We start from the raw sequence: 25,288 nt of genomic DNA, 5'->3' as shown, positions 1-25,288 counted from the left end.
TGGTGTCAAGTTAGGATATGGGGAAATACAAAGAGATCTGGGTGTCCTTGTTCATCAGTCACTTAAAGTTAGCATGCAGGTACAGCAGGCAGTGAAGAAAGCTAATGGCATGTTGGCCTTTATGACAAGAGGAGTTGAGTATAGGAGCAAAGAGGTCCTTCTGCAGTTGTATAGGGCCCTAGTGAGACCGCACCTGGAGTACTGTGTGCAGTTTTGGTCTCCAAATTTGAGGAAGGATATTCGTGCTATTGAGGGCGTGCAGCGTAGGTTTACTAGGTTAATTCCCGGAATGGCGGGACTGTCATATGTTGAAAGACTGGAGCGACTAGGCTTGTGTACACTGGAATTTAGAAGGATGAGAGGGGATCTTATCGAAACATATAAGATTATTAAGGGGTTGGACACGTTAGAGGCAGGAAACATGTTCCCAATGTTGGGGCAGTCCAGAACCAGGGGCCACAGTTTAAGAATAAGGGGTAGGCCATTTAGAACGGAGATGAGGAAAAACATTTTCAGTCAGAGAGTTGTAAATCTGTGGAATTCGCTGCCTCAGAAGGCAGTGGAGGCCAATTCTCTGGATGCATTCAAGAGAGAGCTAGATAGACCTCTTAAGGATAGCGGAGTCGGGGGGTATGGGGAGAAGGCAGGAACGGGGTACTGATTGAGAATGATCAGCCATGATCACATTGAATGGTGGTACTGGCTCGAAGGGCCGAATGGCCTACTCCTGCACCTATTGTCTATTGTCTATAACCCTTAACTGGAACCTTCTAATTTGTCAAAGGTATTAAAGGATTGTAATGACTTTGAGATTTTGTTTGGTTAGGTATGCAAACAGAGTTTTGTTATTGGAAACGAGTGCCATTGCAGGCTAACCCATTTCAAACATCTGACCATCTGCTGCCCCTCGTGGCTTTTAGCATTGGACTGGACACAATATTCCACTTATCTCGAAGATAGACACAAAATGTCGAGACTCTTCTTCAGAAACGTCACCCATTCCTTTTCTCCAGAGATTCTGCCTGTCCTGCCGAGTTACTCCAACATTTTGTATCTATATTAGGTGTAAACCAACATCTGCATTTCCTTCTTACACATTCCGTTTATCTCGCTTTTTTGTTTCTTGGTCTCTGCCTCTATTGGTCTCTACCTCTGCCCTTCTCACTTGTACTTCAGGTGGTGTGCCTGCTGAAGCACGGAAGTGTGACTACACAGGCCAATATTATTGCAGCAGCTGCCACTGGAACGATATAGCAGTCATTCCTGCACGTGTCATACACAATTGGGACTTTGAAGTACATAAGGTAGGTGCCATTGAAGAGAAGTAGAGAACATTTTGCAGTTAGGGAACAAGAAAATCTAGTAGCTGCTATGAAAATAGAAAGTGGAATTTTTTTGTTTAGCAAATTCTGGTATATGTATATGTTGGCACTTAAACCTATATTATAGAATCCATATAGAACATAGAACAGTACACCACAGGAGTGTGCCCTCGACCCACAATGTTTGTGCCAAACATGCTGAACCGATCTCAACTGGCTGTACATGATCCACATCCTTCTATTCCCTGCACCTCCACATGCCTATCTATCATATCTGCCTCCACCACCACCCCTGGCAATGGGTATCACAAGAATATAAAAAGGCTATGGGTGTTGTGAATCATTGAAGGCCTTTGGGTTGTCTGAGTGTTTCCCAGTATATTTTGTTAAGACCTTGAATAAACTGACCCTCACCACTGTTCTATGAGATATTCTTTGTGTCTGTACCAATCTGAGCTGTATGGGTTCAGGGTACAGGTCAAACAGCCAATTTCCTCCAACAGGGATGTCCTGCAATTAGTCATAAAGTCATAGAGCATGAAATCAGGCCATCAGCCCAGCTCACCCATACCAACCAAGATGTTAAGCTAGACCCATTTGCTTGCATTTAACCCACAATGCACAAGGTGTACTTTCCTATATATGTACCAGTGCAAATTACTTTTAGATGTTGATATACATGCCTCAGTTACTTCCTCTGGCAGATTGTTCCACACACACTCTGGGTGAAAAAGTTGCCCTTGGGTTCCTATTTAATCTTTCCCCTCTCACGTTAAACTTATGCCCTCTTGTTTCTCGATTCCCCTACCTGGGGAAAAATACTATGAGCATTCACCTTATCTAAACCCATCATGGTTTTATGATTTTCAGATATATAAACTCTCCCTGCAGATTCTTGAAATGTTAAATTGGTATACAAATTAAAATGTAAAAATATGTACTCATCAATTAGTTCAGAGTGTAATAGATTATTGATAGAACTGTCTTTGTAAATTTTAGCATGTTCATGAATTCTATTCATGAATTCTCACATAGTCTCTAGCTATATTTCCTCTCCTCCATGTTCGTTTTCAATTACCCAACATACAAAATCTGCTTCCACAGGTAAACTTGTGTTGTCCAAGAGTCAAAATGTTTTCTTTCTGGGTAATGAGATAGCAGGCAGTGCAATGAACAATAATTCTTGTAACGTATGTATTACAAATGAGCACCACTATATGTTAACATTTTAAATCCCTGACCATTTGATGCCCTTTTGTACCCTTTAGTATTCAATTAGACACATTCTTTCACTATCCTCGCATTGTTTGCTCCTTGGTAAAGCAAGGATTGATTCTCTCTGCTTGCTTTGAAGTCAGAATTGGAGTTAAGGAAGTTCCCTATATAAGGACCTTCATGGTCACACATAAATCGGTATACAGTACTTGGTAAACGTAATATTTACATCTTTTTTTAAAGTCCAGTGGTTTAATGAATTGATTGTTTTCCACCATGTGATAATTGTTCATCATTCCACATGGTTAGGAATGAGTATTTAAAATGACACAAACACCTTGGTCAACACATGCCTTTCTCCAATGCAACATTTTCATCTAACAGTCATCCTTTAGAAGAAGCTTTCTATTCTTTCACAATACAATGAATATATTAAGTATATATCAGCTTTAATTTGCACCAATGGAGTTTGTAACCTGGTTCTCTTAAATGAAATATTGCTAAAATTGATTAATGTGCGCTGTTTAGTTAGATTTTGAGGAAGAAGGACATGTATATTGCTTCAATATGCAACAGGAAACCCGACACCTGCAAATACGATAGAATACGATACAATAGAAGTTTATTTGTGATTCAGTAAGTGTTGATACTGGGACAGTCTAATTTTATTTTTTTTTGTTATCAGGTGTGTCGATATAGTATGAGGTATCTCACACTGATGATATCTCGGCCAGTACTGAAACTTCGAGCAATTAATCCGCTTCTCTTTAATTACGTGGAAGAACTGGTGGAAATTCGGGTATGCCTAGATCTCATAATCCTCCTTGGATGTGAGAGTGGTGACTGGAGAACTGGAGATTGTAAACGTCACTCCTTTTTGTCTTTAAAGAAGAATGAGAAAGCAAGAAATTTCAAGCCAGCAGCAGCCTAAAGCATGGAGAAACTGCTAGATATTATAAACCAAATGAAAATAATGAACACTTGCAAAATTCTAAAGTAATTGGAGGTTCTGCATTGACTTGTTAAGAGCAAATTCTATTTAATTAACTTCATTATTTATTTGAAGTAATGAAGAATATTCACATGGTTTACAATGCATATTTTCAGATGAAATATTTTAAGTAATGGACATGGAATGTTCCATTTAGCCCCTCTACCTGCTCTGCTCTTCAATAAGAACATGGCTGAATTTTGTTTTGTACCTTCATGATATTTCTCTAAACCCATTTCCTTTGATTTCATTAATATCCAAAAACTCATCATTCTTTGTTCTATAAGCTCTGCTTTCCTCGGTTTAGCTTCATATCCTAGTCCCTAATGGCCGATCTCTCATGTTGTGACTGTGACCCTGGTTCCAGTCATTGAACATCATCACTCAATCTATCCTGCCAAGTAACGGAAGACTTGGTATATTCTTGTATGTTGGCAAATCTGCAAATTTTGCGCATTGAAATACAATTCGATAATCAAAGCCACATCAGTTAAATCCTATAATTTTAAAAGAAAGTGTGGGAAAAGAGATTAAGTGTGTATGCACTCAGGTCTTTGAAGATGGCAGAACTTTTAAGGATAAATTCCACATGAAAGAATAGAGTTTAAAATCAAAGTATTACACTGCAACAACCCTAAACAAGGCAAAGTAAGTGTTTAAAAAGTTTCTCCAGTTCTGTGCACTACACATCAAAGCCTTTGAAAAGGGATATGTGGGATATGATGTATATGTATTTTGATAGACAAGGGCTGATGAGGGATAGTCAGCATGGTTTTGTCAGTAGGAAATTGTATCTTATGAATCAGATTTTTGAAGAAGCAACCAAAAAGATTGATGAAGGCAAAGCTGTAAATGTTGTCGAAATGCACTTAAGGCACTTGATAAGGTTCTGCATGGTAGGCTGCTCTGGAAGGTTAGATCGCATGGGATCCAGAGAGATCTAGCTGACTAGATAGGGAATTGGCTTTGTGGAAAGAAGCAGAGGGTGATGGTGGAAGGTTGTTTTTCAGACTGGAGGACTGTGATTAGTGGTGTGCCTCAGGATTTGGTGCTGGACCCAATGCTGTTAGTGATCAACGATTTGGATGTGAATGTAGAATGCATGATTAGTAATTTTGCAGATTACACTAAAGTGCTTGATCAGTTGAGCAAGTGCACTGCAGATAAGTATGAGTTGCATTTTGGGAAGTCAAACCAGGACAGGACCTTCACAGTGAATGTCAGAGCCCTGGGGAGTTTTGTGGAGCAGAGGGATCTAGGAGTGCAGGGACATAGTTGCTTGGAAATGGCATCACAGGTAGATAGGGTGGTCAAGCAGACTTTTGGTATATTGGCCATATATCAGTCAGAGTATTAAATATAGAAGTTGAAATGTTATGTTGCGGTCACAGAAGACATTGGTGAGACTGCATTTGGAGGATTATGTTCAATTTTGGTCACTCTGGTGTAGGATGCACCCTGCAGAGCAGATTTGAGGATGTTGCCAGGATTTGAGGGCCTTGGCTATCGCGAGAGGTTGGGCAGGCTAGGACTTTATTCCTTGGATTGCAAGAGGGTGAGTGGTGATATTATGAGAGGTGTTTAAGATCACGAGAGGAATAAATAGGGTAAATGAACGAAGTCTTTTCCCCAGAGTGGAGGAATAGCGATCTACAGCATATTGTTGTAAGGTGAGATGGGAAAGATTTAATAGGAACCTGAGTGGCAACTTTTTCACACAGCAGGTGGTGGGTACATAGCTGGCAAAGGAGGTAGTTGAGGCAGGTACTATAACAACATTTAAAAGACGTTTGGACAGATACATGGATAGGAAAGTTTTTGTGCTGTATGACTCTGCATTGTTCCAGCATCTGTAGACTTTTGTGTCTCCTCTCCTCCATATCTGCAGCCAAGTACATTCTAGATTCTAAGGACACATTTCATCAAAAGTTTTTTCCTTTTGTCATTCTTGATTCTGTTACACTTCATTTTATATCTAGAACCTCTCATAATCATGCACCAACAAAAAAAGCCTCCTTAATTCCATCTGCCCAGATCCTCAATTTTATATGCTTCTGTCGATCTTTTCCTGCCATTGTTTCCTTCTAGGAAGACAGTCTTGGCCTCTCTCTAATCTATCATTGTTACTGCAGTCCTTTATCGTAGAACTGTACCTGAAACATCCTTTCTAGATCCTCTAATGCCTTCCTACTGAATGGGGAAGAGCAGGGGACTGGTTCTTCTAAAGGTTGGCTCCAGTGAAGAAAGTATCTACCTCCTATACTATAAGGGTCTGCAATTGAAACAGAATAATCAACAGTCTGTCTTTGTGCTTCAATGATGTCCATGATGACATTCTGCATTTTAATTTAGCGTATTGGAATTCCGGAAATTTTAAAATATACTGAATCTATTCAGTTAAGTTTTTAAAATGCATGGCTTCATCAAAAAACAAGCCCCGTTTTTTGTTTAATCGAAGTAAAAGTGAATTCAGCCAGTTTGGAAACTTCATCCTTGACGTTGAATATTTTTACCATGCTGAAATGTAAACCTAATAGAAATTGTTCTTGATTTAAAATATTCTGCCATCCATTAGATAATTTAATCTTCATTTTTACAATGTAATTCCTGTTGAATCTTACTAAGAGTTCATCTTTAGAGTGAAATATAATTGCTAATTATTTAAAGGTAATTTAATTCAGTTTCTTTTGTTTCTGCCTGCAGAAACTCCGACAAGATATCTTGTTAATGAAGCCATACTTCATCACTTGTAAGGAGGCAATGGAGGCAAGACTCTTGTTGCAGGTTAGACATGCGCAGGAGAGACAATTTGATTTTTGACATTTATTCAAAATCAATACCTTGGTACAAGTTCCCAATTTGCCATTAGCGTTGCAGATTAAAAAATGCATTTTATTGATCTTTACGGTAGAAGTGTTTAGTGCCTATCTAAGTACTTGCATTTGTAGTTACAGGATCGGCAGCACTTTGTGGAAAACGATGAAATGTATTCTTTACAGGATTTAATTGACATTGCCACAGGGCGCTTGAGCTGCACTTTAACTGAAATTCACACCATCTTTGCTAAACACATCAAACTGGATTGTGAGGTATGGTCACATTTTGTACATTTTAAAGAATTATTTAAGGCTACTTCAGCTTCCAGGGTGAAGGGAGAATAAATATTCTGGTGGCACTTGGCATGCTCCTAACCCTACAATAGGAATATTTTGCATTTGAAAAGTTGCCAAATCCAAATATGATTTTGTTGCCTAATTCACCTAAGTAATGTAATTCACAATTAAGAATAAAAATTGGAGTTGCATCTCGAACCTCTTTGACTGCTTATATGCTACGTAATTATCTACAGATACCAGCCCAGGCATCAATTGTGCAGAAATTTTTAACAACTATATATTTTTCCATTACATGAAAACAATTCTGTAGCTGCCTTTGCTGCATTGCCTTCTAGACCATTTTTAACATTTTCTTCAAAGAAACATGTTCCTTCGGTTGCTCATTTGAATGAAGCAATGGAAATCTGAGTCAAGTAGACCACTTGTGTCCCAGGATGATCCATGATCTGGATTATGCTGCATAACCTAACCTATCCAGACGTACACTGGCCCCATCCCCGAACTCTACCTCCGCTACATCGACGACTGCATTGGTGCTACCTCTTGCACCCATGCAGAACTCACTGACTTTATACACTTCACCTCCAATTTCCATCCTGCCCTTAAATATACCTGGACTATCTCTGACATCTCCCTCCCGTTTCTGGACCTCACCATCTCCATCACAGGAGAAAAATTAGTGACGGACATTTATTACAAGCCCACCGACTCGCACAGCTATCTGGACTACACTTCTTCCCACCCGGTCCCCTGCAAAAAGTCTATCCCCTACTCCCAATTCCTCCGTCTACGCCGCATCTGTGCCCGGGATGAGGTGTTTCAGACTAGGGCTTCCGAGATGTCCTCGTTTTTCAGAAAACGGGGCTTCCCCTCCTCCATTATAGATGAGGCTCTCACTAGGGTCTCTTCTACATCCCGCAGCTCCGCTCTTGCTCCCCATCCCCCCACTCGCAACAAGGACAGGATCCCCCTCGTTCTCACCTTCCACCCCACCAGCCAGCGGATCCAACATATCATCCACCAACATTTCCGTCACCTACAACAGGACCCCACCACTGGCCATATCTTCCCATCCCCTCCCCTCTCTGCATTCCGCAGAGACCGTTCCCTCCGCAACTCCCTGGTCCACTCGTCCCTTCCTACCCAAACCACCCTAACCCCGGGCACTTTCCCTTGCAACCGCACGAGATGCAACACCTGTCCCTTTACCTCCCCGCTCAACTCCATCAAAGGACCCAAACATTCTTTCCAGGTGAGACAGAGGTTCACCTGCACCTCCTCCAACCTCATCTATTGCATCCGCTGCTCTAGATGTCAACTCATCTATATCGGCGAAACCAAGCGCAGGCTCGGCGATCGCTTCGCTGAACACCTGCGCTCGGTCCGCATTAACGCCACTGATCTCCCGGTGGCCCAGCACTTCAACTCCCCCTCCCATTCCCAGTCTGACCTCTCTGTCATGGGCCTCCTCCAGTGCCATAGTGAGGCCCGCCGGAAATTGGAGGAGCAGCACCTCATATTTCGCCTGGGCAGTTTGCGGCCCGGTGGTATGAACGTTGACTTCTCCAACTTCAGATAGCTCCTCTGTCCCTCCCTTCCCCTCCTCCTTCCCAGATCTCCCTCTATCTTCCTGTCTCCACCTATATCCTTCCTTTGTCCCACCCCCGACATCAGTCTGAAGAAGGGTCTCGACCCGAAACGTCACCCATTCCTTCTCTCCCGAGATGCTGCCTGACCTGCTGAGTTACTCCAGCATTTTGTGAATAAATCGATTTGTACCAGCATCTGCAGTTATTTTCTTAACCTAACCTCAATGGGGTTATTAAATTGAATGGTTAGCACATAATTATACACAAATGACCTGTGTTATGACGGGAGTTTGTGGCTTGTGTTCCCAGGAAATGGTCATATCACTATTTTCCATCATGCAGAACTGCGTCATCTACCCATGTGTAGAGAAACAAGTTGGGAGGGGAAATGGGTATATTTACGTCACAGAAATTCCATGTGGGCAAATTTTATTCTGGATATCGCAGGTGATTTGTGAATTCTGTTAGGTGATGAATTTCCGTTGCCCAAGCAGATCACCTGTATTAGTTTTGCTTAATTTCTTTTTGCAACTAAATTATCTAATTATCTTGCAACCTTTTGAGTTTTTACTTTTAACTTGTATGTAACTATTAATGCCGCAATTGTGTACTGATTCGTGTTTCATTGATTGAGCAAACGTTTCAATTCTAGTATTCCACATAAAATGTGCAGTTAAAATACTGTATAATTTAATGTGTACTTGCATGTCAAAATAAAAACTGTTAAGACAACATAACAAATGTTTGTTCCAACAACTGTTTTATCTATGTTTGGAATTAATCTGCTGGTTAGATTGAAAACTATATATAGATAGCTGTAAATCAGTTTGATTTTTGTGACTCCATTTGCAGCGATGTCAGGCTAAAGGTTTTGTGTGCGAGTTGTGCAAAGAGGGAGATGTACTTTTTCCATTTGACAGCCACACATCTGTGTGCCAGGATTGTTCTGCGGTATTCCACAGGTTAGTAGGGATGTCCAGTTTGTTTCACCGTTTAGTTGATTTTACATGGTTTGTACACATTACACAAGTTGTAATTATAGGCTCTTAAATTTAATGCTTGATTTATGGGGAAAGATCTGTTTAAGGCTGTGGATCATGGAATTTTTAACAGATTAGAGATATAGTTGGAATAAATAGCTCAACAAAAATTATTATACTACCCTAAACTTGCAAGTTAGTTATGGTTTTAAAAGCTTCCAATTTCATACTAAACAAATGATGGCTAATTGCAACCAAGAATCACTATTGGGTTTTCAACATAATACATTTGGATTTAAAAAAAATCTGTACAACTTGGTGAATTTTACAGATATAACATTTTCCACATAAACTTCTAAATGGGACACATCTGCTGATGCTGATAAAGTTGGTACAGTGGCCTTACGAACAGAGGAGAGGGTTACGAAGTATTGGCATGAGCTCATTGTTGACTACCTCCACAAGCGTAAGCTTCAGCAGAGCATTAATATTACAGCATTATTATGTTTCCATCTATTCAATCATCAGGCCAAATATATACTAAATATTAGAACCATGAAATACAACTTTTCCAATGACCATAACACAACATATCCAAGCGTTACAACTGTGTTCTGCCATTATTCTAGCCATCTCAGCGATGGGCCGTGAACTCCAGTAACTTCAATCTCGGCTAATTGATGATTAGATGAACTCCAGGGGTAGGTGGTAGAAACGTGGAACTACAGATGCTGGTTAATATACAAAAAGACACAAAGTGCTGGAATAACTCAGCATCTCTGGGGAACATGGATAGGCGACGTTTTTGGTCGAGACCTTCTTCAATCTGAGGAAGAGTCTTGATCTGAAACGTCAAAGGGATCAGGGGGTATGGAGAGAAGGCAAGTACAGGCTACTGAGCTGGATGATCAGCCATGATCATATTGAATGGCGGTGCAGGCTCGAAGGGCCGAATGGCCTACTCCTGCACCTATTTTCTATGTTTCTATGTCACCCATTCATGTTCTCCAGAGTTACTCCAGAACTTTCTGTCCTTTTAGGTTTAGGTTTATTGTTATCATCATGTGTACCGAGGTACGGTGAAATGCTTTGTTTTGCATGCTATCCAATCAAATTGGATAATACTATTCATAAACACAATCATGCCAAACTTGAGTACAATTGGTCGAGCAAAGAGAAAGAATCATAGTGCAGAATATAGTTCTCAATTGCCTCAAACATTCTCAGTTTATCAAGTGTCTTCTGAGAGATCATGTTACATCAATAAATATTACACCAATATTCATTATACCCTACTTCAGTCACTTTTTCAAAAAGACTTGTTGATTCATCAGGTGTTGCATATTCCTTATAAAAGGATGCTGTTTTTCTTTGGATCAATTTTTTAAAAGTTCTTCCATCACTAAAATCTAGCAATTTCTCGTAAGCTTTCATGTTAACTACTGTATCCTACATTGTTTCCTACATTCTTTAATAGCTGATTGATGTGCTCATGCTCATCAAGAGGAATATACCTGAATTTTGAGCATTATGGAAAGCGATTGGCAAGGGATTTGCAGTTTTGTTGCATACTTTAAACCTGCAGAATGTTTTATTATTTTTTAGAGGTCTGTCCTCCTTTAGTGTAGTTATTTTCTTCATTACAATTATTTTGGTTACATTAATATTTCTGCCTCAAATGGAACATTGACACAAATTAATCATCATTATTTCTGACGTTTCTTTCTTTTCATTTATAACACCAAGGTCCAAATTCTCGTGCTTGTAGCATGCAAATCAAGGAAATTAGTTTAATCTATCGGTATGTTGTAATATGAATTTCTTTAACATGTTATATTCTTGTTTAATTTACAGAGATTGTTATTATGACAACTCTACAACGTGTCCAAGATGTCCACGGCTGTCAATGAGAAAACAGTCTCAAATAGGACAAACTCATCCAGACTGAAACCAGATCGAAGTGAAGCATTATCAAGTGGAGTTTCGTGTGTGTTGATTATTTAATTCCTGATGGTTGACAAAACTGAATTATGTGGGAATATAATGTAAATATTAACAGTGGAGTACAAGTCAACCAGTGACCTATTAAAATGTATTCAGACTTGGGATTAAGTGACTACAAGAAGGTTAAAAAATAACTGAATTTTTAAAGTGATATTAAAAACAGTTAATGTATGGTTAAAAGGAGAAAATTCTGTAAGTCCAAATAGTTGTTGCATAAATAATAGGTGAACCATAGAAAGGTGTGGACCGAGATCTTCTGATCTAGACGATCCGTATAATCCAACTGCTGTAATGCTGAGGTTTGCAGTTTTATATACACTTCCTCCAGAGCACTTTCTTTTTAAGCATCATTTACTTTTGTAGTTGCATTTAGTCTGTAATATTGCAGACAAATTCACAATTTAGGTGGATCATAAGAACCGTATTCTCACCATTAACAGGTTTAAGTGAGAGAAAGCTCAAATATGTAGCAATTTGTAAAATGTTTGAGAAGAAATCAAAATGTTAATGCAGCCATTTGTTTCTATTTCCTGCTCACTGGCATTGGTGCAATAATTGACAAAGAAGTAACTGCTATTCTACAATAGCTAGAGATCTTCTAAATCGATCTGCAAGGTTTGTAAATCATAACTTTAAATTGGCAAATAGTTGTAGATCTGGGCCTATAACTAAGATTTTTTTAAATTGGAGAAGCTTGAAACACTACCGTGTAAAAGATCGTGGAGATTAAGAACAAATATATGCACTAAGGCAGGAATATTTCCAGCCTTGTTTCAGGAGGATTAAAATGCCACGTGATAGGTGCAGACTAGTTTAAATTTATTGATCTGATCATTGTCATGTTATTCTGAAGACTAATTTTTTTAAAATTTGCACATTTGAAGAACAGAAAACCCATTGCAGTACAAAGAATCTTCAAACCAAGCAACTAAGGATGAGTATGTTAGGGCATTTTTATTTTAATATATGAAGCATCTAGTTGTTGGTGATAGTTCCAGCACTCCATAATGTCTTGATCAGTCTTTGAATATTGTAGATCTGACGGGCCCAGACAAGTCATTGTGGTATAAAATATTTATTCTTTGGTTTGCTACATTCATTATGAAATGAATGGATTTTAAGTTGAAACTTGCTACAAAAGCCAATTCATCTTGTTAAACCAAATTTAGTTACATTGTTGGATTTGTTGCACTTTTAGTGGAAAGATTTCAAATTCCTGATGGAATTTGCAAACTTGTTACAAGACCACCATATTGAATACAGTTGAATTTGTCTATTGACTTTGTCTTTGAAAATGTGATCTGTGATCCGTTTCTTCACGTCAAGCAACTGGAATTTGAAGCAACAGTTTCGAATACTCTGAACATTTACCCTTGTGGGGTAGTTTTAACCAGCATTCTTTGTCCAGAGGTAAATTATCCAGTTCAATAGGCAAGATAGATGCCAACAGATATAAAAGCTAACTTGGCATATTCATGTTCTCAGGCAATTTTCCAGTCTATTCTTTGACTGCTCCATTATCGACTATGACAATCTGATGGAGTTTGAAATATGCTTATTTTAATGATTTGAGATAACACCTCCTTCCTTTTGAAGAGTTGAATGACGGTACTTGGTAATGATGCAATCTGTTTTATTTAGATAGTGTCTCTGAAAGATATAATCATTGAAAAGGAAGTAAACAAAAAGACATGTGGAATAGTATAATCTGGAAAAAAATCAAAAAGAAATATCTTTGTCTCAATGCACAAAATTACATGTAATCTGGTTTATTGCTGAGACTTGGTGTGATCAAAGGGGAGGAGAATTCCTAAATGCACTTATTGAATTTGTCTTAATGAGGTGCTGCTTTGCCCCATTCCACTCTTTCCCCATCTTTAATGAATCCTGAAAAAAAAATTGATGGTTAAAATGGTGGAGTCCTTTTCTCAATTTATTCAGCACCACTACGGTTTTTTTTAAACGCTGCTAATTGATGTTTTTCAAATGCTGCATTTTGAAAGCACCGAACTTTAAGTAATGTACTTTTTGTAAAGTTTTACCTACCTAAGTGTTACTTTTTGAAACACCTAAATGTGTATCAACTATTTTGTGCACTTTTTTTTGTAACATATGCTTCTTTATTATAACTTGGCATAACAACAACCTGATGGGTGGTCTTTGGCAGTTTCAAACAGTGATATGTTACGTTTTGTTCAGTGTAAAATGTTCTGCCTTTTCTTTAACCCTTTATGCACTAGGCAGGAAAGAAATGGGGATTATTTTTATCCATTTACAGTATCTGATTTGTTTAGTGATTCCAACTTTATAGTTCTATGTACGGTATACAGTTCTTGTACATAAAGTTGTCTGTTGGGAGAACAAAAAAATTCTGTGCTTAATTCAACCCACATTTTTTCAGGAAATGATGATGGCTCTGGAAATGTTTGTAAATTGTCAGTGTAAACTATCAAAAATTACAATCTGACATCTTTAATTATTTTGTTTGCATGTGCATAATTGAAGAATGCCATGATGTACTCTCTCACAAGATCAACTCTTTAATTTATTTATATGGTTCTTTAATTACACTAATCACTGCATCTTGTAATCTTAAATTAATAAATGTATTAATTTCAAACTTATTTCTTTCATAGAAACCCTGTCAAGATTCTGTACTTTAAAGATTTTACCAAATCTGAATAAAAGCTGAAACATTTGATCACATCTGTTGCAGATATATATATATTAACTTTGAATTTATTAGACTTTTCCTGTCAAAAGATAAACATTGAGTTATAATTTATGATTTAAGTAATAAAGACGTATTTGTGGAGGCTTTAAGGCATTAAAATGTCGAAATGTAGTATCACCAAATCCCAGTCTGAAGAAGGATCTTGACCCGAAACGTCACTCATTCCTTCTCTCCGGAGATGCTTCCTGTTACTCCAGCATTTTGTGTCTATCTTTGCATTATGACCAAAATTTGATACAGCCATTTAAGGAGATGAAGTGTGAAAAAATGCCATTTTTAAGTTGCAGAGTTCGTATTGGTTTTAAATTGGTGTGGGGGGGGGGGGGGGGGTTCTTGGATGATGCGTTACTTAAGTAATGGCAGTTGACTGCTTTGGTGTGAATTAATTGAGATGTTTTGTGATCTGCATTTGGAGACCAGATTGGGAGCACAAATGCTATGGAAAAGGTGAAAAGAGTCAAGAGTGTTTTATTCTCATATGTCCCAGAGAGAACAATGAAATTCTTACTTACAGCAGCACAACAGAATATGTAAACATAGTACACTGTAAGTTTAGAAGGTTGAGGAGGGACCTCATTGAAACTTACAGAATAATGAAAGGCATAGATAGAGTGGATGTGGAAAGGATGTTTCCACTGGTGGGAGAGTCTAGGACCAGAGGTCCTCGGAATTAAAGGGTGCTCTTTTAGAAAGGAGGTGAGGAGGAACTTCTTTAGTCAGAGGGTAGTTAATCTGTGGAATTCATTGCCACAGAGCGCTGTGGAGGCCAAGTCCGTGGATATTTTTAAGGCAGAGCTAGACAAATTCCTGATTAAAACGGGTGTCAAGGGTTATGGGGAGAAGGCAGGAAAATGGGATTAGGAGGCAGAGATCAGCCATGATTGAATGGTGGAGTAGACTCGATAGGCCGAATGGCCTAATTCTACTATAACTTGTAAAATATATAATGAGAAAAAAAAAATCTGTGTGTGTATATATACATACTCACAAATATATATAGATCATATATATATACACATACCTACACACAAAAAAACCCCAATAATAGTGCAATAATAACAATAATAGTCTATGTAGTTCAGAGCTTATTCGAGGGTGCAGTGTTTAATAGCTGAGTGGCTGCAGGGAAGCTGTTCCTGAACCTGGACGTTAGTTTTCAGCCTCCTGTACCTTCTTCATGATGGCAGGGGTGAAATGAGTGTGTGGCCAGGCTGGTGTGGGTCACTGGTTCTGCTGGCTGCCTTTCTGAGGCAGCGACTCTGGTAAATGAATTGTTGCTGACTGGGTGGTGGGAAGGGAGGAGGTAAAATAACAAGTGTTGCATTTTCTGCAGTTGCATAAACAGTAAAATAATTGTGAGAGAAGAAAGAGTGGCTCAGAAAGTTACAATAGGAATAATCCCCTTTGAAATACAAAGCCGCGGTGGAGGGGAAGCTGGATCCAATTATGGACATTGCAAAGGATGATTAAACGTGGTGGGCTTGAAAGGTGGAACGTGGGGATCAGGGAACTCCATCCTTGCTTTTGTTAGAAGTGTAGGGATGGAGAACAGAGATACGTGACGAAACAGATGAGATGGGAGGACCCTGATCTATGGTGAGACAGGCATGATCAAGGAGAGGGGGAAGATATCTCGGAGGGACTGTTGTGGAAAGTCTCGTCATCAGAGCAGAGACGTTTTTATTGCACATTTCCGGCAGCGCTGTTGTTTGATTTTATCCTTGTTTATTACTGGAGCTCGTCCCGGAACCTTCTGCCGACGGGACGGGTTTCTGGCCGGAGCTAATTCATTGAAGGGCCGGGAAGTTAATTTGATGGCTTGCTTTTCGGACTCTTTAAAAAAAATTTGCAGAAAGAAGAGTTAATCAAGCGGTTTCTCCCCTGTGTATAAGTGAAGGCGCTGTGGGTTGCGGACAGCGGCCGGACAGACGGAGCGAGTTTGCGAGCGGGCGGCTGCGGCCTGACCTCCGCCTGGGCTTGGGCCTGGGCCTGGGCCATGGCGCTCATCCTGCGGCTCCTCACCCACACCCGCGCTCCCTGGAGCCAACTGTGGCCGGGACAACGGGCCTGCTGGCGGGTGAGAAGCAATCTTTCACTTGCCTTAGTTAGTTAACGTGCGAAAGCTGTGGAGGCCAAGTCAATGGATATTTCCAGGGCAGAGATAGATCGGTTCTTGATTAGTTCAAGTTCAAAACACTTTTTATTTGGCAATTTACAAAGGCACGTAGAGTAGTACAAAAACTATTGGGCGGGTAGGGGGTTAGCAGCGGGACAGGGGTGGTTGGGAGTTGAACGGGTGTCAAGGGTTATGGGGAGAAGGCAGGAGAATGGGGTTAGGAAGGAGAACTGGATCAGCCATGATTGAATGGTGGAGTAGACTTGATGGGCTGAATGACCTAATTCTTCTCCTATCACTTATGACCTTGAGAACAAGCAACATCTCGGGAGAGAAGGAATGGGTGACGTTTCAGGTCGAGACCCTTCCTCAAACCATGTTTCGCCTGAAGAAGGGTCTTGACCCGAAACATCACCCATACCTTCTCTCCAGAGTTGCTGCCTGACCCGCTGAGTTATTCCAGCATTTTGTGTTTTATCTTCGATTTAAACCAGCATCTGCAGTTCTTTCCTACGCCTTATGAGAACATCCGCGTCAAGCAGCTGGAGGTGTCTTTTATCTGCTTTGATCTGTCATTTTCACACCTTACCTTTCCATTCTCTGTGTCTCCCTCTCCCCGACTCTCAGTCTGAGGAAGGGTCTCGACCCAAAACGTCACCCATTCCTTCTCTTCAGAGATGCTGCCTGTCCCGCTGAGTTACTCCAGCATTTTATGACAATATTTGATACCCTAGTCGAGCAGATGGAGGTGTCTTTCAGTGCCATGGATGTTCAACTGCACAGACCCTCATTCTCTCAAACCACGACCTGTCTTTGAGAAAGGGTCTTCATTCCACCGTTATAGTGCTGCCATGCTCTTCACTGAAGCTTTCTCTCATAATGGCCCATTAGTTGGCATAGTGCCCAATGTTAGGTCACCAAGAATTTGGTCAAGGAGTGAGGTATTAAAAGCAATATAGGGGAGGTGGAGGTGGTGGGAGCAATTTTGAATAAAGTCAAGTTCTGGACTGTAAAATTCAAAACCCGCTAGAGGAGTGATAGAATATTTATCATGATCTTATACACCTCTTTAAGAGCACCTTCATCCTCCTACGCTCCAAGGAATAAAGTCTGAGCCTATTCAACCTCTCCCTGTAGCTCAGGCACTCGAGACCTGGTAACATCTTTGTAAATCTTCTCTGCACCCTTTCTAGCTTAAAAACAACTTTCCTATAACAGGGTGACCAATACTGAACACAATACTCTAAATGTGGCTTCACCAATGTCTTATACAAGTGTAACATGACTTTCCAACTTCTGCACTCAATACTCTGACTGATGAAGGCCAGTGTGCCAAAACCACCTACTCCCAGATCCCTCTGTGCTACAATACTCCCCAGAGCCCTGCTGTTCACTCTGTAGATCCTGCCATGGTCAGACTTCCCAAAATGCAGCATCTTGCACTTTTCAGTATTAAAGTAAACAAAAAGGTGTCCAGGTCATGGAGGAAAGAGGTGTGAAACGTAAAGCCAGAGGGAGGGATATAGGTGGAAAGGGAAAGAGGGTGCTTGAGATCATTTTTATGATCATGAGTTAATTTTGGTGGTAGAATAGAATGGGATTTGAAGCTTAATTCACACTCAGTTAGGATGGCAATTTTGTGAAAAATTAAACAGGCATAAACTAGTGACGAAGATCAAATCAGTATTAAGAGCTGACTTTGATAGCATTGGTCTTAACAACATTTTATGTTTGTAGTTTAGTTTAGAGATACAGCACGGAAACAGGCCCACCGAGTCCGCACCGACCAGCGATCCCCGCACATTAATACCACAATACACACACAAGGGACAATTTTACATTCATACCAAGCCAATTAACCTACAAACCTGTACGTCTTTGGAGTGTGCGAGGATACCAAAGATCTTGGAGAAACCCCACGCAGGTCACAGGGAGAATGTACAAACTCGGTACAGGCAGGCAATTGTAGTCAGGATCAAATCCGGGCCTCTGGTGCTGTAAGGCAGTAGCTCCACTGCTGTGCCACCAATTGTTTCCAATAATTGGAAACAATAATTTCTCAAGTATTGAACTTTCAATAACAAGTAAGATGAATCAGAGGATGAAGCTTTTAAAAGCAGTGAGTCAGGAGTGTTCAATTGTATTATGGACTGACAATGGAACAATGAAATTGTTACTTGCAATGGCTTAAGAATTTCATGAAGATCAAGATAAAGTTACGTTGGGAGTCAGCAATATATGTGTGAGATGTTTTCGGATGCTGTTACCATTATCTTAGGAATAGTTTATTTGGAGACATCTCATTAGTTTAGGTGTAAATAGAATAGATACCTGCAGAGAATTCATTAATAGTTATTGCATGTAACGCCAATGTGAATTGAAATCCAACAGCAAAGATACTAGAGGGGCAAGATAGACCACTCAACCCTAAAAACCGTAGTATGTCATGATGCCATTTTAGTAGGCAGAAACCTGCAGAAACATTTAAAAAGAAAAATAACAAAAATCTGTGCATTGATGGATGAGATATATTCTGCATTTTAATGGAATCATCACACAAACTGTTACAATAGACAATAGGTGCAGGAGGATGCCATTCGGCCCTTCGAGCCAGCACCGCCATTCAATGTGATCATGGCTGATCATTCTCAATCAGTACCCCGTTCCTGCCTTCTCCCCATACCCCCTGACTCCGCTATCCTTAAGAGCTCTATCTAGCTCTCTTGAATGCATTCAGAGAATTGGCCTCCACTGCCTTCTGAGGCAGAGAATTCCACAGATTCACAACTCTCTGACTGAAAAAGTTTTTCCTCATCTCAGTTCTAAATGGCCTACCCCTTATTCTTAAACTGTGGCCCCTTGTTCTGGACTCCCCCAACATCGGGAACATGTTTCCTGCCTCTAACGTGTCCAACCCCTTAATAATCTTATATGTTTCGATAAGATCCCCTCTCATCCTTCTAAATTCCAGTATGTACAAGCCTGTTCCCCCAAAACATTGATTACACTGCGAGAGGCATAGCGAGCGGCTGGTTTTGCCTACTAAAATGGCTCCTTTGCGTACTACACTTCAGTATAGTCGATTTCAATGGGGTGGTCCATCTTGTTCCTCTAGTATCTTTGTCCAACAGCATGCAAGAACTTGGATCAACTGAGTAAAAGAGGAGAGCTGTTAGGAACAAGCACAACAGTGGCTGTATACAGATTATGAGCAATAGTTCATCATGGCTACAGCAACACAACATAATAATTTTGGCATTGATATGATCTGTTTCCCTACTGTGGCAGGGTTGAAAGCCTGTGTAATTGGTTTCAACTATGGAGTTGTGGAAAAGATATTGTGAATCCCTGTGCAAAGACTTTATACAATAATAGTTTGCTTGCTTGAAGGAATGAATGTTTTGAGGGGGTGAGTGATTGGACATTTGAAGCTTAGGCAAACAGAGCCTGAGTAGAGCTTATTAACAGGAACCCAAGGAACTAGAGATGCTGGTTTACAAAAAAAGACACCCCGTGCTGGTGTAACTCAGTGCTGGAGGAAGCAGCATCTCTGGAGAACATGGATAAATGACGTTTCAGGTCTTAACCCTTCTTCAGACTGGTTGTGTTGAGGGGGGTGGGAGGAGAAGGCTGATAGAGAGGTGGGGGGGGGGGGCAACATAAAGCCTGGCCAATGATAGGTGGATGCAGATGAGGGGGAGGGTGGTTGATTGGCAAATGCTTGGACAGAGGCCAGAGATGAAAAGACAAAAAGTGTAAGATAAGGATAGAAGAGATACCAATTGAGAAGCCAGAGAAAGGAATGATGGTGGAAGGGTTCCAGGGGAGGGGAGAAGTGGGTGTGAATAGGTCGGGGACAGGGAAGATTTGGGGGAGGGGGGGAGTGTGTGAATTGGGGGGTTGTTTGTGGGTTAATTATCTAAATTGGAGAATTCAATGTTCACGCCATTGGGTTGCCAGCTACTTAAGCTGAATATGAGGTGCTGTTTCTCCAGTTTGCGTGTGGCCTCACTCTGGTAATGGAGAAGGCCCAGGACGGAATGATCAGTTTAGGAATGGGAAGGGGAATTAAAATGGTTAGCAAACGGAAGATCCAGCAGACAGATTTGAGGATCCAGCAGGGAGATCCGAGTATACGTTTTGGGTAAAACGGTTGTGTAGTCTACGCTTGGTCATGCTGAAATGATTAATTAATAAATTAATAACATCAGCTAATATGAAGGCCAGAAGGGGAAAGTAGATGGTCAGCAGTTTCATGAGTACAAGATTGAAGGTGCAAGAAATGGGTCTTGTGGACAACATAAGAGCATTTGGACAGATAGTTAGAAACTTCCAAGAAAATGACAAGATTTAAATTTCAATTTCATATATCTGTTGCTTTGGAAGAATATATATATATATATCATTAATTAGGGAAACATAGTTCAAATTATTTTTCACACAATCTGCTGGTATCATTGAATTGGTGTTTGGAGCTAATTTTGAATAAAAATGATACCCTCTTTTCCCCTCTTATTTTAACTGAATTCTTATATATTGCAAACAAATACCAGCAACAAAGATCTTTTTATTTTTGTCTCAATATGCTAGCTAATTAAATATATATAGGAAGATAGGTTGAAAATTTTACCATTTATAGGAAATGCAGCATACAATTTCCAAATAGTTTCACTGCAAGGCTCCTGAGGGAAGTAGGAGTCAGAGGGCAGGCCCAAAGGAGGGCAATCAAAGAACTTGCAAATGCCGCCGAACGGAGCAGTCACTGGCTGTGGCTGAAAAGAAAAGATGCTGTCTGGGCTGCCACATGACCATCTAGAGGCCAACCTTAAGGCACACACCCAGGTCTGATCACCCTGAGGTGAGCCTGCCTCGACTGAGGGTGTCTTGTGATAAGAGGCCGAAACACTCAGTGACGTTGAGGTACACAACTGAAGATGTGTCTGAATGGTAGCAACATTACCTAGTGCTTACCCCCAAGAACAACACCAGTCAATTGTAGTGCAAACCTTAGGGATTGTAACATCTATTCCTACTAATCAATCAAATCTAGCTCTAATTAGGCTCGGGACTGCACTTTGTTAAAATTTAAGCTCTTGGTCTTTGATTCTTCAATTAGAAATCTATGTCACGAATTTAATTCTGATTTTTCTTTTCTTAATCTAGTTTATCAGACCGTGCATTGGAAGAGGTTCTTCATGTCAAGAAAATATGTTGAATTTTAGCTTATTCTGTTCAAAACAGCCAAAAGGTAATGTTTAACTCCATCTAAGATAGCCACAAAATGCTGGAGTAACTCAGCGGGACAGGCAGCATCTCTGGAGAGAAAGAATGGGTGACGTTTTGAATCGAGACCCTTCTTCAGACTGATCATACATGATAAATACATCTCTTTATATTTAAAATCTATCCAGATTAGTTATTTTAAATTTATTACAAACAAAGTACTGGAAGGAGTTGGCACATTAGATAGCATCACTGGGTAGAGAAAGAGTTACTTTTGGAATGAATACATTGCGTCACAACATCTGGTGAAAGAAGATTAGCTTATATATTGGCTGTGATTCTGTCTTCAAAGATATGCTGGCAAACTTGCAGAGTACTTCCAGCATTTTACATTGATATTTCAGGGTAGGAGTACATGGTTTTTTTTAATTACTATTTTTGTTTTGAAATTGAGTGCATAGCCTCAACATAACCTTTCCAGTATTTGGTATATAGAATGCTTGCTATAAAATCAAGTACTGCAAAAAAGTGTTCTGACTGGTCACTAGAAACATAGAAACATAGAAAATGGTGAACCTTCTCTGTACTCCCACTACCACCTTTCCCCACAACTCCTCCTTGGAAGATACTCCGATCAACTGCAATTGGTAACCCTGCTAATGTTAGATACTAAAACGCTATAATTGCGATTGAATACATTTAGAGGCCAAGCTCCAAGCCATTGTTGACTTGTTTTCTCAAGCATACGTGAGGTTGTGCCTTGCATTCAAAATCCACAAGACAAAATGTTTAGTTTAGCGATACAGTGCGTAAATAGGCCCCTCAGTACACCGGGTCCGCGCCGACCAGCGATCCCCGCATATTAACTCTATCCTACACACACTAGGGATATTTTTTTTTACATTTACCAAGCCAATGTACCTACATACCTGTATGTCTTTGGAGTTTGGGGGGAAACTGATGATCTCAGAGAAAACCCATGCATGTCACGGGGAGAACATACAAACTCCATACAGACAGCACCCATAGTTGGTATCTCGAATCTCCGGAGCTGCACGCACTGTAAGGCAGCAACTCTACCGCTGCGCCACCATGCTGCCCTCTATTAGCCTTCCTTCAATCCAAAACACTGTCCATGGAGACCCTGGAAAATGTAAGCTGTCTTTCGCTGGAGGCAGACATTGATGATGATAAATCTCTATTGCCTTCAGTGTGCCTTTGGTTGATAAGGGAAAAGGATGTTTAAAGATGAAGACCTCAGTCCTGGCACAAAACCCATCGTCAACTAGGCAGCACCCAACGCGTCCTAATTGATTCTGAATCCTACCCATCCTCCACAGTCTCGTCTTGGCACTTGAAAAATTCTACAAACACTTTCTCAGCAAAATCATTCAAAATACGCTGGAAGATAAAAAAGAACCAATATCAGTGTAATCTCCCCATCCAACATTCCCTGCATTGATACTTTAATCACACTCAGTTAGCTTCATTGAGTATAAGAAAATAACTGCAGATGCTGGTACAAATCGATTTATTCACAAAATGCTGGAGTAACTCAGCAGGTCAGGCAGCATCTCGGGAGAGAAGGAATGGGTGACGTTTCGGGTCGAGACCCTTCTTCAGACTGATGTCGGGGGTGGGACAAAGGAAGGATATAGGTGGAGACAGGAAGATAGAGGGAGATCTGGGAGTAGGAGGGCAGGAGAAATCACAGAGGGGGAGCAGCGAGAGAGCATGTTACTGAACTCTCGTCGAAGAGAGGAGGAGAACTTCTTCAAAGTGGACATACCTCGAAGAGAAATCGCAGTGGAGCAACCAGTAGTATAAGAAAATAACTGCAGATGCTGGTACAAATCGATTTATTCACAAAATGCTGGAGTAACTCAGCAGGTCAGGCAGCATCTCGGGAGAGAAGGAATGGGTGACGTTTCGGGTCGAGACCCTTCTTCAGACTGATGTCGGGGGTGGGACAAAGGAAGGATATAGGTGGAGACAGGAAGATAGAGGGAGATCTGGGAGTAGGAGGGCAGGAGAAATCACAGAGGGGGAGCAGCGAGAGAGCATGTTACTGAACTCTCGTCGAAGAGAGGAGGAGAACTTCTTCAAAGTGGACATACCTCGAAGAGAAATCGCAGTGGAGCAACCAGTAGTATAAGAAAATAACTGCAGATGCTGGTACAAATCGATTTATTCACAAAATGCTGGAGTAACTCAGCAGGTCAGGCAGCATCTCGGGAGAGAAGGAATGGGTGACGTTTCGGGTCGAGACCCTTCTTCAGACTGATGTCGGGGGTGGGACAAAGGAAGGATATAGGTGGAGACAGGAAGATAGAGGGAGATCTGGGAGTAGGAGGGCAGGAGAAATCACAGAGGGGGAGCAGCGAGAGAGCATGTTACTGAACTCTCGTCGAAGAGAGGAGGAGAACTTCTTCAAAGTGGACATACCTCGAAGAGAAATCGCAGTGGAGCAACCAGTAGTATAAGAAAATAACTGCAGATGCTGGTACAAATCGATTTATTCACAAAATGCTGGAGTAGCTCTGTCATTCAATTGTCTTAACATCAAAAAAGTACCGCCATATTCAGTTTTTTGTTTTTGTTTATTTTTTGGAAAATGTTGGTGTTAAGTGCAATAGGTTTTTCATCATTCTTGTTAAGAACATGTGCCCAGATAAATAATCCTGTTATTCTCCACCCTACCTGTCTGAATCCCCATGAACCTGGAAGGTTCTATCGTGTTGCTTACTTTAGTCCCATTTGGCTGATAAATTGTAACCAGTAATATTAATTAATTCATTAAATGGGATAATCATGGCCAATGAGAAGAGTGAGTTTCAATTTATTTGTTTATTTCAAAGGTTTTGAGAAGTATTTCCCGAAAGAAAAACCGTCCTCAGAACCAAAAGCTGCCGACATTAAAGGTAAATGACTGTTTATGTTGCGATTCTCTAATGGGATGTATCATCTGCCTGTAGTACCATTTCTAATTCCAGTATTGTTTTGCTACTGATATTTGAAATGGTTACAATTTTAATCATGCAGCCTTTTCAGCCATTTCATTATTAATTCTCGGGTTCTGAGTGTTATTGGCAAGGCTGCTCTGGATGCCCGTTCTTAGTTTCCCCAATAACATAAATGAATGGATTCCAAGAGCAGTTAAAGGTCATCTACTTGATGTAGAACATGGCAGGTTTCCTTTTTTATGGGATATTAATAAATCATTTTTAACAGCCCCGAGTCTTCATGATCAATATTGTTGAATCCAGTTTTTTAAATTCCAAGTTATGCTATCGGTATAATATGGCCCTCCAGATCACTAATGAAAATGTAATTTATATAATCATACCTGTACAGTATTTATATAATCATACCTGTACAGTATTAGTTCATCCTACTATTAGATCTTCCCATTAGGTACCTATTTTACCTGGATTGTAATGAATGTTTAGTACTAATAAATCCACTGTTGTTCAGGATCAAAGGTTATTTTATAATGTGATATCTTCATCTGTAGCAAAGGCAAAGGAGTCTGGAGGAAGTACTGCAGGTGGACCAGGAGGCAGTAGTAAGAAAAGCGGGAAAAAAGAACAATCCACCTGGTGGAACCGCGTACAGAAGGTTTGTTTTATGGGCAATAACATAGTTAATTTAACTTGTCTTCACCCTCAACCACTTGTCTTTTGACTTCTCTTATTTTGTTAAGGATGTAACCATGGACACTCGCAAGGACCCCAGTTTTGCCTGCCAATTTTGCGGTTATGTCGATCTGCCCTAGTTTCAAAGTACACTGCCACCATCCCCTAAGTCTTTCTCCACTACATCAATGACTGCATCAGAGCTGCCTCCTGCACCCATGCAGAACTCATTGATTTAATTAACTCCCACCCTGCCGACAAATTCATGGACTATCCCTAACACCTCTCTCCTCTTTCCTGATCTCTCTGTCTCAATTACAGGGGACAGACGATCAACTGATGTCTGCATCAAATCCACCAACT

General features: G+C 40.4%; 2 protein-coding genes across 3 annotated transcripts in view; both read left to right on the top strand.

Moving 5' to 3' along the window:
* The window catches only part of def8 (differentially expressed in FDCP 8 homolog), a 41,303-nt gene extending 27,445 nt beyond the window's left edge, over nucleotides 1–13,858 (top strand). For both annotated transcript variants that reach the window (XM_078400843.1, XM_078400842.1), the window contains 6 exons: nucleotides 1,177–1,304; nucleotides 3,223–3,336; nucleotides 6,232–6,312; nucleotides 6,477–6,617; nucleotides 9,086–9,195; nucleotides 11,068–13,858. In XM_078400843.1, coding sequence (XP_078256969.1) covers nucleotides 1,177–1,304; nucleotides 3,223–3,336; nucleotides 6,232–6,312; nucleotides 6,477–6,617; nucleotides 9,086–9,195; nucleotides 11,068–11,161 — 668 coding nt within the window. In that variant the 3' untranslated portion in view covers nucleotides 11,162–13,858. The remainder of the gene's footprint in view (nucleotides 1–1,176; nucleotides 1,305–3,222; nucleotides 3,337–6,231; nucleotides 6,313–6,476; nucleotides 6,618–9,085; nucleotides 9,196–11,067) is intronic.
* Nucleotides 13,859–15,714: 1,856 nt separating this feature from the next.
* The window catches only part of LOC144594399 (mitochondrial inner membrane m-AAA protease component AFG3L2-like), a 41,682-nt gene continuing 32,108 nt past the window's right edge, over nucleotides 15,715–25,288 (top strand). The window contains exons 1-4 of the mRNA XM_078400841.1: nucleotides 15,715–16,028; nucleotides 21,231–21,315; nucleotides 24,149–24,211; nucleotides 24,805–24,908. Coding sequence (XP_078256967.1) covers nucleotides 15,948–16,028; nucleotides 21,231–21,315; nucleotides 24,149–24,211; nucleotides 24,805–24,908 — 333 coding nt within the window. The 5' untranslated portion in view covers nucleotides 15,715–15,947. The remainder of the gene's footprint in view (nucleotides 16,029–21,230; nucleotides 21,316–24,148; nucleotides 24,212–24,804; nucleotides 24,909–25,288) is intronic.

Source organism: Rhinoraja longicauda, chromosome 6 (genome assembly GCF_053455715.1).
Source record: "Rhinoraja longicauda isolate Sanriku21f chromosome 6, sRhiLon1.1, whole genome shotgun sequence".
Lineage (NCBI taxonomy): Eukaryota > Metazoa > Chordata > Chondrichthyes > Rajiformes > Arhynchobatidae > Rhinoraja > Rhinoraja longicauda.
The sequence above is the reverse complement of the archived record's forward strand: the minus strand, read 5'-3'. Positions and strand labels throughout refer to the sequence as shown.